Source organism: Trachypithecus francoisi, unplaced genomic scaffold, assembly GCF_009764315.1.
Source record: "Trachypithecus francoisi isolate TF-2019V2 unplaced genomic scaffold, Tfra_2.0 Lachesis_group13, whole genome shotgun sequence".
In the NCBI taxonomy this organism is placed as follows: domain Eukaryota; kingdom Metazoa; phylum Chordata; class Mammalia; order Primates; family Cercopithecidae; genus Trachypithecus; species Trachypithecus francoisi.
Genome location: NW_022681458.1, coordinates 102,363,013 through 102,377,144, shown reverse-complemented (window position 1 = coordinate 102,377,144; position 14,132 = coordinate 102,363,013). Strand labels below are relative to the sequence as shown.

General features: G+C 36.1%; 1 protein-coding gene across 1 annotated transcript in view; it reads right to left on the bottom strand.

Annotated features, from left to right (window-relative positions):
• Positions 1–14,132, bottom strand: part of LOC117095052 (low-density lipoprotein receptor-related protein 1B) — a 1,687,268-nt gene that overhangs the window by 466,991 nt on the left and 1,206,145 nt on the right. The window contains exon 18 of the mRNA XM_033231629.1: positions 13,125–13,241. Within this exon, the coding sequence (XP_033087520.1) occupies positions 13,125–13,241 (117 nt within the window). The remainder of the gene's footprint in view (positions 1–13,124; positions 13,242–14,132) is intronic.

Here is a 14,132-nt window from a genome sequence, read left to right as displayed (position 1 = left end):
TATTCCCACCTGAAAGATTATTTGGAAGGGAGAAGAAAGAAAAAGGACATAAATCTATATTAAACTTTTATTCAGTGACCACTATGTGCCATCCACGATCTCGATTTTTACATAATTATCTCCTTTGACCCTGATTTTTATGTGTCTGTGTGTGCATGTACATGTGTATTTTTATATATTTGTGTGCATTTTTTTTAACCAGTGGAGATAGTAATGCTACTGAAGTCTCTAAAGAATTCATGTTTACTCTTGATAAAAATTGAAACAGTATCTGTCAGCATCATAAAGACAGTTAAAATTATCATTGCACAGTAACTGGTGAGGCAGCTCCAGTTAGCTCCTTCCTACCAGAAGTAATCTGCCGAATTACTTGAAAAAGACACACTAGAAAAGTAAAAGCAGGCCGGGCTTGGTGGCTCACACCTGTAATCCCGGCACTTTGGGAGGCTGAGGCGAGCGGGTCCCCTAAGGTCAGGAGTTCAAGACCAGTCTGGCCAATAAAGTGAAAACCGTCTCCGTTAAAAATACAAAAATTAGCCTGTTGTGGTGGCACACGCCTGTAATTCCAGTTACTTGGGAGGCTGAGGAAGGAGAATCGCTTGAACCTAGGTGGTGGAAGTCACCGTGAGCTGGGATTGCGCCATTGCACTCCAGCCTGGGCAACCGAGCAAGACTCCACTTTGGGAGGGAAGGAAAAGAAAAGCAACTGAGGTTTGGAGAGATATAATAGAGAGATATTGAAATAAATTAAATGGAGTGGCAGAGACACAATAACCATCAGGATAGGGTTGCACATAAGAATCATGTAGACAGGTTTTAAAAATTACCCATGCCTGAGCCTCCAATATAATTCTATTGGCAATACAGGGCATATTAAAGTTCCCCTGGGGGTAGTGGGCTGAATTATTAGGTATCAAAAAGGTACATCAAATTCGAATCCCCAGGACCTGTGGATGTGACTTTATTTAGAAATAGGGTCTTTGCAAATACCTAAGTATTTCTTGTGGCTCTGCTTTGGCATTGTAACTATGCACAGATCTACAGAAGATTTTGCTTTTTGTTATTTTAATTTTCAAGATAAAAATTCCTTCTTCTTTTTTTTTTTTTTTTCTACTTAAAAAACGATACCTCTACATGGAGAATGAGCAAAATAGTACAGGAAATCCCAAAGAAGAAAGTCAAAGTCAGTGAAAATTCAGCATTATATTTTGGTGAGCATGATTCAGAGTATCTATACATGTAAATAATAGTTACATAAAATTTTATGCACACTATTTTCCAAATTGATTTTCTTTTAATTTTTTACCTTTTTTTTTGTTTGTTTGTTTTTGTTTTTGAGAGAGGGTCTTGCTCTGTTGCCCAATCTGGAGTGTAATGGCACACTCCTGGCTCACTGCAACCTGGACTTTCAGGGTTGAGGTGATCCTCCCCTCTCACCCTCCCTAGTAGCCGGGACTACAGGCATGTACCACCATACCCAGCTACAAATTTGTAATTTTTAAAAATTATTTTAGAGACAGGGTTTTACCTTGTTGCCCAGGCTGACCTCAAACTCCTGGGCTCAAGGGATCCACCAGCCTTGACCTCCCAATGCCTCAGCAACATTACAGGCATAAGCCACTGTGCTCAACCTCTAAATTGATTGTTTGTTTATTGAAACAATTAACAATATGTTTTGTGCCAATAATCTTAACCTACATCCTTCAAAAGAAAAAAGAAATATAGTCTTTACAGATATAAAGCTGAGGACCTCAATATGAGATCATTCTGGATTAAAAGTGGGCTTTAAATAACTGTTGTCTTCGTAAGAGAAAGGAGAGGATGCTATGACAGAGACATGGGGAAGAAGGTCACAGAGATGGAGGCAGAGGTTGAAGTTATGTTGCCCCAAGCCGAGAAACGCCAATAGCCACCAGAAGTCGAAAGAGGCAAGCAAGGACTTTTTCCTAGAGCCTTTGGAGGAAGCCCTGTTGACAACTTGATTTTGGACTTTCGACCTCCAGAAGTGTGCAAGAATAAATTTCTGTTGTTGTTTTAAGCCATCACATTTGTAATAATTTGTTGTGGTAGTCCTAAAAAATTCTAATTGGTGGAAAATGCTAAAACCACAGTTTACATTCTCTGATCTTCTTTTAAGATAAGAATCACATGAGATATTTGTTCCCAAAATACAGATTCCTGGACTCCATCCAAGACCTACTGAATGGAAATCTTTGAGGGAGGCAGGTAGGAGCCTCGGAATCTTTATCAGCAACAAGCACTGCAAGGGACTCATATCCTCAAGCAAGAAACTGAGGAAATGCTGACTTAGAACAACAAACTAAAAGCCCAGTATGGCTTTGAAAATATCCCTCCAGGCTTTTCTTAACCTCCCACTTTTCTGCAGACTGGACTTTATTAGTCAGGTATTTACAAAACAGGGAACTGCAAAGAAAGAAAGATGCAAAATAATGCCACATGCGTGTAAGAATAACAAGAAGACAACTTAGCAGAAGCTTGCATACCACTTCTAAATTAAAAATTAAGTAAGCTAAAATTTAAAAGTATGGAAGAAGGAAATAAACAGAACAAGGAAGTCTGGGATGCAAAGAATAAATCTGCAGGACATAGACAGGAAAAAGAGCTTCTCAGTTTCTTCAGTATCCATCTTTTAAATAAAAATAATTATTGCCAGCATGGAAAATAGAGAGCAAATGGGTTTGAGAGAAAATTAAAACTCCAAACCGAATACAGAAAAATAGAGTGCTGAATTGCTAAAAAATGAGTGTATCTTTCTATGGAGACAAATTATCAAAGAAGTAATGAAACATCAAGTATCTTTGATGTTCTCAGAATATTGACAGTAATTGTGGAATTAATGGGAGATAGGAAACGTGAAGAAAAATTGGAAAAAATGCAAATAATACTATACCAACTCCAAAACTGAGAGAAAATTTGAAAATTATGGGGAGTGAAGTTTATGCACATTTCCGACAATTCTAAGATAAACTTGTTAACAGTTTCTCAGTATATATAAAGATAATATTTGATCATGACTCGAAAACTGAGAGAAAATTTGGAAACTATAGAGAGGCATTTATGTAAGTTTCTGACAATAATTCTAAGATAAACTTGTTAAAACAATAGTTTATCAGTATTTATAATGTTACTATTTAGTCATGAATGAAATAAAAATATATTATGCCAGAATAAATTTTTGCTGATGCAGTTTTTTGATATAGATATATATCAAATATATATATATAATACATATATACACATATATAATATATATTTACACATGTAACATACGCTTAGGGCATTTTCACATATATAATTTCATTATATATATTCACTACATATATTATTAAACATAGTACTTCTGTATTTTTAGCAACATTTTTGAGAAATTCTTTCACAATAAATGAAAATATCATACATGCAATATAATAGCAAACTTAGGTAGATGAGTAGTTGATTCATAACTATATCTATAGAATTCTAATTATTATGTCAGTTTTTTTCCAGAAGAATGTTTTTAATTGCTCTCCAAAAAGTTCATGTCTTTGTTACTATGATTTGGCTAAAGCCTTAAAAGTTATGCTTATCAAATCTTTGAATTATACAAAACTAGAAGACATGATTACTACGATGGATGATGGATTAAAAACTGCAAAACTACAAAAAAGTTAAGAATTGTAGAAAGATGATGGGTAAAGAGGACTTCACCCATGTACATATTTTGAAATGTATGGATAAGGGAGAATCAGAAGAGTATCAAAATAGAACTTAAGAGAACTTCTGAAATGTAAACATTGGAAATATCCCTAAAAAGCAAACATGCCTAAGAAAAGCTTAGGCATGGTAATTGACTGAGAAGTCAACATGTCAGTTACATGATACGGTTGTCTTCCAAGATTACTTTAAGAGAAACCTAGAAGCTAAATAACTAAAGGTAAAAAGCCCACTATGATCTGTTGTAAAAATATCAAATTTTTACAACATAAACTTTTTACATTTTACAAATTGTGGTAAAAATACATAACATAAAATTTACCATCTTAACCATTTTAAGAATATAATTCAGTAACACTAACTATATTCGTACATTTCTGCAGAAGATCTCCAGAAAATTTTCATCTTGCATATTTGAAATTCTATAAACACTGAATATCAATTGTCCATTTTAGGCTATTGATTTTAATACGATTATTAAAATTCAAGTGAATGAATAGCAGGGCAATTGGTAAGAAAAGCCCCTACAAACATGGTCATGTAAGAAAAAGTTGAAGGAAGTAGTATGTTTAACCTATAAATGAGCAGAGTTGCTTGGACACGATGGTGTCATTAGTTATCTTAAGAGCCAGACTGTGGACAAAGTTACTGATTCCATATAACTTCAGATGACAGAACAAATATCAGTGGGTAGAATCTTTAAGAAGGCAGATCTTAGCTCCGTGAAGAAAGAATATTCTGATAATTGATTACCACCCAACAGTAGAATTAATTACCCTCTGAAATGTTGAGTTCTTTGTTTCTGAAAATATTTAAACAATGAGTAGGTAATCACTTCTGGGACCAATTTTAGAAGAATTCCTATATTTGATAAGAGATTAAGTTACAAAGCATTTTAGTCAACTACAAAATTTCTAATTCTGTGAGAATAGACAACTAGGAGTGAATGGGCCTGACATCCAACTGAAATCTATTAATATATTGTGCAACTTTGCACACACAATTTTCAGTACTTCAGTCTTACAATGTGAGAACTAAAATAACTTTTCTTATTCTTTCTAAATGTTCATGTATTGAATAAATGTGTGTATGTTTGGACTAGTAGGTATGTACAAACCTACTTTAATAGGAGATTAGAAGGGAGAAAGGAAGAAGGAAAAGAAGAGAAAAAAAAATGAGTGAGTTAAAAACAAAAACACGTAAAAGTGAAATTCTTTCTTTCACCATGGCCCTGGCCCGCTTATATCCAATACTAAGGATAAGGAGACACCAAGTACCCTCACATTCTGCACAGAGAAGCCAATATTGGAACCATTCCATATAATAGGAGAGTACTGTATAAGTCAACCTTCTGGAGACACCACTGGACCAACCTGTGGAGAGATCCACAAATACAAGAGGAGAGACTCCGTGAGAATCATTCATGAAATTGTGTGGGTGCCTGAGAAGGCACTGATGAGATGTTTTTTCTTCAAGTGATCTGGCCCTTTTGCCTGTATCTAGAGAAGAGCAAAGAATTGGAGAGTGATCGCAGGCCCAAGGTATGAGTAATTAGGAGAGCAACCTGCTCGCAACATTCAGGAAAGCAAAATAAAAAACGTAGACCTAGCAAAGACAGAAAACCTTTTCTTGTCACATCAGTAATGCAACCAAAAGAGCAGCCCACCAAGCAAGGAGATTCTAGCAACTTAAGGCTATGAGATATACGTCCTGTGGTGGGAATGAGGAGGTATGGGGAATTAAAGAGACCTAGGTCTAGATATGCAGGGAACACTGAAGAAAGGAAAAAAAGAGAGAAGAAATGAGAAGGAGGAAGTTCAGGGAATTCTAAAGAGGGATGAGACTCAAACCTCTCTGAAGATCTCACACAGAAACCTCTCAATAGAGTTGCATTTCTCATGTGTCAGAAGATTGTGAAATTTAAAGCAGTAGAAAGGACGTTTCCTCTAGATCTGCTTGAAAAGATGTTACTCATTTCCTCCATGTCTCCTCTCTGCCTGAAGAGCTAAAGTTACATGAGAGACAAGTAGGGAGTAACAAAGCAGGACATATTTTCCTCCCCATTCTTAGAACTTCAAGTCTAGCCAGCAATGAGGGAGGAGAAAGTTTTGACTAAGATATAATACTGGTGTTTCAAAATGCACTGGAACAAGTTATAGAAACTAAAAGTTACCAGGGTCATTGTGTGGTGCAAAGATATTATTAAGTAATGGCAAAGGAGTTGAAAACAGTGCTGGACAATAATTATATTTCAATATTCCACTGGATTACTTCTACTCATTATAGGGTTACACACATATGCAGGTTTTTCTCAGAAAATAAAAAATATTTTACTGAATCAGGAAATTTGCTTTTCTAAAAATCTTGTGTAAAATATATTATATACAACTTACTACTGATTTAATTGGGTAAAAACTCCATTTTGATAGCTGAAACTCTTCCTTCTTTCTCTATTTTTCTTTTTACTTATTTATGTATTATTTTTTTGAAGATGGGTTTCACTCTAGTTGTCCCAGACTGGAGTGCATCATGGCTCACTACAGCCTCAACTTCCTGGGCGCAAGTGATCATGGCACCTCAGTCTCCCAAGTAGCTGGGACTACAAGCACCCATCACCACCCCTGGTTAATTTTTTGTATTTTTTTTTTTTTTTTTGAGACGGAGTCTCGCTCTAGCCCGGGCTGGAGTGCAGTGGCCAGATCTCAGCTCACTGCAAGCTCCGCCTCCCGGGTTTACGCCATTCTCCTGCCTCAGCCTCCCGAGTAGCTGGGACTACAGGCGCCCGCCACCTCGCCCAGCTAGTTTTTTGTATTTTTTAGTAGAGACGGGGTTTCACCGTGTTAGCCAGGATGGTCTCGATCTCCTGACCTCGTGATCCGCCGGTCTCGGCCTCCCAAAGTGCTGGGATTACAGGCTTGAGCCACCGCGCCCAGCAATTTTTTGTATTTTTTGTAGAGATGGGATCTGGCCATGTTTCTCAGGCTGGTCTGGAACTCCTGGGCTCAAGTGATCCACCTGTATCAGCCTGCCAAAATGATGAGATTACAGGCATGAACCATCATGCCTGCCTTCTCTTCTCTTCCTCTCTTCTTCTCTCTTCTCTCCTGTCCTGTCCTTTCCTTTCCTTTCCTCTCCTCTCTTCTCCCTATCCCCTCCTCTCCTGTCCTCTTTTTTCTCTTTTTTTGTAATTTTATAAGATAGCAAGATTACAAGAGCATTTAAAGTAAGATTACAAGTACAAGAGACAAAATCCTACAATCTACATGGTTTTAAAAGATCAACATCCATAAAATTGAGTAATATTAACTTTGCAAACATTAGTCAATTTTTATTTCTACTTCATTGAACTATCTTTTTTTTTTTTTTTTTTTTTTTTTTTTTTTTTTTTTTTTTTTTTTTTTGAGATGGAATCTCACTCTTGTTGCCCAGGCTGGAGTACAGTGGCATAATCTTGGATCACTGCAACCTCCACCTCTTAGGTTCAAGCTATTCTCCTGCCTCAGCCTCCAGAGTAGCTGGGATTACAGGCATGCACCACCATGCACCACTAAATTTTTTGATATTTTTAGTAGAGATGGGGTTTCTCCACGTTTGTCAGGTTGGTCTCAAACTCCTCACCTCAAGTGGTTCACTTACCTTGGCCTCCCAAAGTGCTGGGATTACAGGTGTGAGCCACTACACCCAGCCTGAACTACCTTTCAATCTCCTAACAAACTTTAGATAATTTCTCAGGTTGAAGGTTTCTAACAAATTAGGTACTACCAACTTACATTAAGGTATATTTATTAAAACATAATAAATGTAAATTATGTGGAGATACCTGGAAGACAGAGCAAGCCAAAGATTGTTAAAGTTTAAAATGAATAACCATACTTTTTTTTTACTATCAATTGTCTAAAGGACAAAACATGTCATTGTTTGAAACATTATGTTTAATCATGAAATGCCCTTATATTTAATGTTGTAATTTGAGGATGGTGATATGGCTTGGCTCGTCCTCATCCAAATCTCATGTTGAATTCCCACGTGTTGTGAAAGGGACCCAGTGGGAGTTAACTGAATCATGGGGGCAGGTCTTCCCCGTGCTGTTCTTGTTATAGCAAATAAGTCTCGAGAGATCTGATGGTATCATCAGGGGGAGTTTCCCTGCCCAATCTCCCTCTTTGTCTGGTGCCGCCCATGTAAAATATGACTTGCTCCTCCTTGCCTTCCACCATGATTATGAGGCTTCTGTAAATCCAGTTAAACCTCTTTCTTTTGTAAATTGTCCAGTCTTGGGTATGTCTTTACCAGCAGCATGAAAATGGACTAATACATATGGGAAGGAAATTTGTAAGGATAATTGCTTCCAACTTAAATTAGTTTTGCATATACGAAACATTCTTGTTACATAAGTTCACAGATGATAAAATCAAATACACATGGTACAAGGATCAGCATTAATTGAGAATTTGTTATTAGGGTGATGCAACAGTAACTGCGTTTTTTTGTTGTTGTTGTTCTCCATACTGGTAAAAACCATAATTACTTTTGCACCGACCTAATAGGATGTAAATTCTTGGGCCCCCCCTGAGACTGACTGGATCAGAGACTCTGGAAATGAGGCCCAGCACTCTGTTTTTTAACAAGCTCCCCAAAAGACTCTGATGTATGTCTTGAGTTTTCAAATTTGATCACACATTTCACCATTTGGGAAGCATTAAAAATACTAATTATTGGGTCCTACTCCTGGAGATTCTATTTAATTACTCTGGAATGAGGCATGGGCAGGTGATTTTAAAGTTGCCCTGGTAATTATTTTATTTTATTTTATTTTATTTTTTTGAGACGGAGTCTCGCTCTGCCACCCAGGCTGGAGTGCAGTGGCCGGATCTCAGCTCACTGCAAGCTCCGCCTCCCGGGTTTACGCTATTCTCCTGCCTCAGCCTCCGAGTAGCTGGGACTACAGGCGCCCGCTACCTCGCCCGGCTAGTTTTTTTGTATTCTTTTAGTAGAGACGAGGTTTCACCGTGTTAGCCAGGATGGTCTCGATCTCCTGACCTCGTGATCCGCCCGTCTCGGCCTCCCAAAGTGCTGGGATTACAGGCTTGAGCCACCGCGCCCGGCCTAATTATTTTATTGACAACTAAAGTTGAGAACCAATGTTAGTCTTAGCCTTGAAATTAAATGGACCGTTCAATTCCTTGACACAAGATCCACTTTCAACACAGGCATCACTATATGAATATGTCTTCCCTTGTTTGCATCATCAATTTGCAAATTATTCTTTCCACATGTGAAGACTACTAAAAAAATTAAACATCAATTTGCAAATTATTCTTTCCACATGTGAAGACTACTAAAAAAATTAAACAATTGCTTAAAGATTAAAGCTGAATCCTCAGACGGCCTTCCCAAGTAATGTAAATGTGCGCCCACATATAATCTCAACCTAAAATCTACAATTAACTTGTAAAGGCAAATGCAAGTAAAATGAATTAGGTTTACAAATAGATGCTATTAAATTCCAGTGAAAACTTGACCCTCAGTTGCACTACCTTCAACTCCTAATTACCAGCAGAAACATTTCGAATCACAGGCTTTGCATGTTTTTAAATTCAAATTTTAGTATTATTTTTAAAGTGTAACAGTATTTATAAGCCTAACAGAGATTGTTCATGGAGCTGAAATGTAAGAACAAAAAAAGTGATTGCAGCATCTTCCTGTAGGATGAAACCTTTGGGAATCTGGGCTATTCCGATGACAAAAGCAAAATATGGCCAGTACGAGTTTTATAATAAAACTAGAAATAAGTTGAATCTATATTTATTTATAGTATAGTGTCAAATAGGGTGAGTGCTTTTTAAAAAAATGCACTCCTTGTCATTTTGTATGCAGTGCAGGGATAATTTCTATTACAGAGATCTGTGCCATTCTTTCTTATGATAACTTTAAAAGTGAAATTGTGCCACTAGACTTTGTTAGCTTCTCTTCTGATGTAAATTTTGATTTTAAATAACAATGTCAAAGGTGTGTTACTGAAGAGAGAAACATGTTTGAGATAAAACAGGTTTCCTTGGTTGTAAAGAAGAAATGGTACTGCTACTAACGCATGTCCATAGTTTACAGATACTCTGTAAAATCTGGCTATATTTCAGAACCAAACTGTCTAGCTGCTAAATTGTTACAATATGTTCATATCCAATTGTGTGCTGCAGTCCTCTTGTACCAACTTGTGAGAGTCTATTTTTATTTTATTGTTTTGAGACAGAGTCTCACTCTGCCACCCAGGCTGGAGTACAGAGGCACAATCTCAGCTCACTGCAATCTCTGCCTTCCGGTGTTCAAGAAATCTTCCCACCTCCACCTCTAGAGTGGCTGGGATTACAGGCACGTGCCATCACTCCGGCTAATTTTCGTATATTTAGTAGAGACAGGGTTCTACCATGTTAGCCAGGCTAGTCTCCAACTCCTGGCCTCAAGTGACCCGCTCCTCCTGGCTTTCTAAAGTGCTGGAATTACAAATAATGAACCACCACACCCGGTCATGAGAGCCTATTTTTAAATTTTCACTGATTCTATTTGCCAGTTGTAAAGCACATGCCATTTTTTAAAAATAATTTTTATAAATGTAAAATTAAACAAATAATGTTTAAAAGAAAGGTAATATATACCTGAGACTTCTAATTTCCTGATAATTTTACTACATTGCTCTTGAAGTTATTCGTGTCAGCTGTATCTGAATAGTGGAAATACTACATACTAGTGCATTACTGCATATCGTCCTAATTCCACATTCAGAGAATCATGTTGGCAACTTGATATTGGCCATGGTCAGAGTATTTACAGCACATAAATGGGCAAACAATACGTCAGGGTTTCTCCCCACCAGGAAATGTTAAAACATTTACCAACACAACAAGGAATGAAACCTACTATAAGTGTATGTGCATTTAAATCAGATAGTCATTGAAGTATAATGGCATTATCTGCACCCTCTGCATGGATCAGAAAAAAAGCCAGCCCAAAATGGTTGGATTCTAGTGGTAAGCATGCCTGGGTTAACAATCTGTTCCTTCTATTTACTAGCTTTGTGATCTCAAGCAGATTTCTAAAAGTCTCTAAGTTTCAACTCCTTTATCTGTGATATGTGAACCACAAAATATTCCTCATAGATGTGTTGTTATAAAAATTCAACAGAAAAATATGTGTCTGGCAGTGCTACCAACCCTTCTTCGCCTCACCTCATAAAAGATATACAAGTTTGCTGGTATAGTCATTTAGATTATTATTAAAATTTTAGGTATTTTCCTCCTTTGATTCAAGTAAATTGTTATTAAAATAAAGAAACAGGTCTTGCCCTAGTCCTATTTAAAAAAAAAAGAAAAGAGAAAATCTGATCAAAGACCTAATAGAAGTTCTTTAATGAGCTCATACTTTATTTTCCTAATTGTTTTCGTGACATTTCTTTTCTGAATTGAGACTCTGATTCCAGGGCCTCTCTATATTTAATGTTATTAGATTGCTCGTTACCTTTCTGGTATTCTCTGAATGAGGATGCTCACTGTGGAAAGGAATCAAGTTTTCTAAAATATAGAGCAACTTAGCAGCAGACTCAGCCAGATTTAGGACCACACAGTTAGTCTGGATAGTAGAAAAGAGAGAGAATATACTGCTGAATCCACTTTATTGGTCAGGCTCTAGATATTCTATTATATACATAAAATATGCTATCGTCTCTTGTGTGGTTCTCTAGTGCTTTCTTCTATACTACTGCTGTTGCCTTCTTTAATATATCACTTACCACCACTTACTTTATCTATACTTTATTCAGAGGTTATATACTCAAAATGTTTACAGGGACATAATAGTCTAGCATAAGAAAATTTTAGATAAGCATCCTCCAAATACAGGCATTTAAACTGAGAAGTTAACACCGTAGAAAACAGTATAGAGATTCCTCAAAAAACTAAAAGTAGAACTACAATTTGATCCAGCAATCCCAGTACTAGGTATCTACCAAAGGAAAATAAGTCATTATATGAAAAAGACACATGCACACACATGTTTAGAGCAGCACAATTTGCAATTGCAAAGATACTGAACCAACATTAGTGCCCATCCAACCAGTGGCTGGATAAAGAAAATATGGTACATATACACCATGGAATACTACTCAGCCATAAAAAGGAATAAAATTATGTCTTTTCCAGCAACTTGGATGGAGCTGGAGGCCATTATATTAAGTGAAGAAACTCAGGAATGGAAAACCAAATATTGTTTTCTTATCACTTATAAGTGGGAGCTAAGCTATGAGGACACAAAGACATAAGAGCGATGTAATAGACTGCGGGGTCTTGGCAGGGGGAAAGCTGGAAAGGGGTAGAGGATAAAATACTACATATTGAGAACAATGTACTCCGCTCGGGTGATGAGTGCACTAAAATCTTAGAAATCACCATTAAAGAACTTACCCATATAACCAAAAACCAACTGTACCCCCAAAACTGTGGGAATTCAAAAAAAAAAAAAAGAAAAAATAATAAACAGAAGAGTTAAAAACCTTATTTTTCTACTATTAAAAGCATAAGTGTTAAATTATTCAAATGTATACTTATTGCATTATATTTTAATAAATATGCTATACATGTCTAAATTATGGGTAAAATTTTCCCATAATTTTAAAAAATCTATTGCCATGACTCAAATAAAGCACAAGTCTTAGAAAGCCTGGTTCATTCTGTTACTGTGTTTCACTAGATGTTACTGAGACAAATGATAATGAAATATACTGATGCATGAGTACAATGAGAGTAATTAAATTTGTAACTTGATGTGACAATACATTTTTACTATTTTCAAAAGTAAGAGAATCTGTGCAAAGTGGGAATTTTGCCATCAACAAAAATATTATCTTAAACTAATACTGAGTTTGTCAGTCAGAATCATACGACTACACAGAAATGAAAACAATGATTTACCAATTATGTAGTCACAATCTGAATCATTTATTCTTCCCAGAAGATAACATATATATGCCAATAAGAAACACGTCCTCCTCCTTTACCCTAAATGTTACTCCATGAACTACTCTCTTTGACAAGTTTAATCACTACAGACATAAGATTAATAATGAACATTGGAGATTGTCCTGTTAGCCATGTAATAACCACTTCCTAATAAAATCTGCAATGTTTAAATGCATTTATTTTTTGCTGAGAATATTGTTTCTACCACACAAATAGGAATTGTTCAGAAGTTATCATTAAAGTGCACACTCAGGTCCAAAAGTTTGTAACAGAAAGTGACATACCCTCTGCCTCTTTTACCTGTAGTCATAAAGATATAAATAGCTCTTTAAGGAGGGTATAGTGATAGGATATCGTATCTGACACAATTTCTACTAACAACATGTTTCACTCACAACTTACCACAAGATGCCATTTCATCTGTCTGATCACCACAGTCGTCTTCCCTGTCACACAGCCATGCTCTGGGAATGCAACGCCCATTTCCGCAAGAAAACTGGTCTACCTGGCATGTCCTGGCTATGATGATCAATTAATATACAAAAAAAAAATTTAGAGGCCTTTTGAACATCAAGGATATAATTAAGCATGCAATATCCCTTTCATACATAAGATAGTATATTTCTTTATTAAAATAAAATATTTTAAAAGTCCATTTTTACTTAAGACTTCTGATTATCAGCTTGCTTGTCTTCTCTAAAGTTCACATGCTTTGCCCTTCAATGATCAATGACTGTTAAATGACAAGATAATAATCCTCACACAATTCTATAAATGAAGCTATGAATTCATCATTTTAAAATTTTGCCCAGCATGTGCTTATGAATATAAGGTTGAATTAAGTTTCATCCAACTCTTAATTAACAAAAAAAGAATTTTGGATAGTATTTGCTAATAAACCAAGAAAACTTTTTTTGCAGTATTGTAGAAGGCATTATTTGGAGATGATCTCAATATATCTAGTTTCTAATCATGGGGTCAGAATTGTCCTATTCCTCTAACATTTTTAATGCATTTATTTCTTGATCTCTAAATGATCTACTGTATGAAGTGACAGTGTAAAAAGTAATTTCTAAAACGTATATTTAGCCTTAAGATGTTTTCTTTTTAACTCATTTTTCAACACAATTATTTTAAAAAGTATGATTTTTTAATCAAGGTATATTAATGAACTTTGCTTTGGGGTCTCTTAAGGGTTTCAATGAACACAAACATGGAATCTTGCTTTCTATGTTAGCCGGAGGCAGTGGTTTAAAGTTATTCAGAAAAGGGGTTATGTTCAACAGGAAATTTGATAATCCTTTTCTAGTATAATCAGGGCAACTTTTAAAAGCATGAAAGCTTAAATAGCTTCCTGCCTCTTCCCCCAGGCCTTTGGTAGTGACATGCTTAGTTGTTTTTATCATCTGA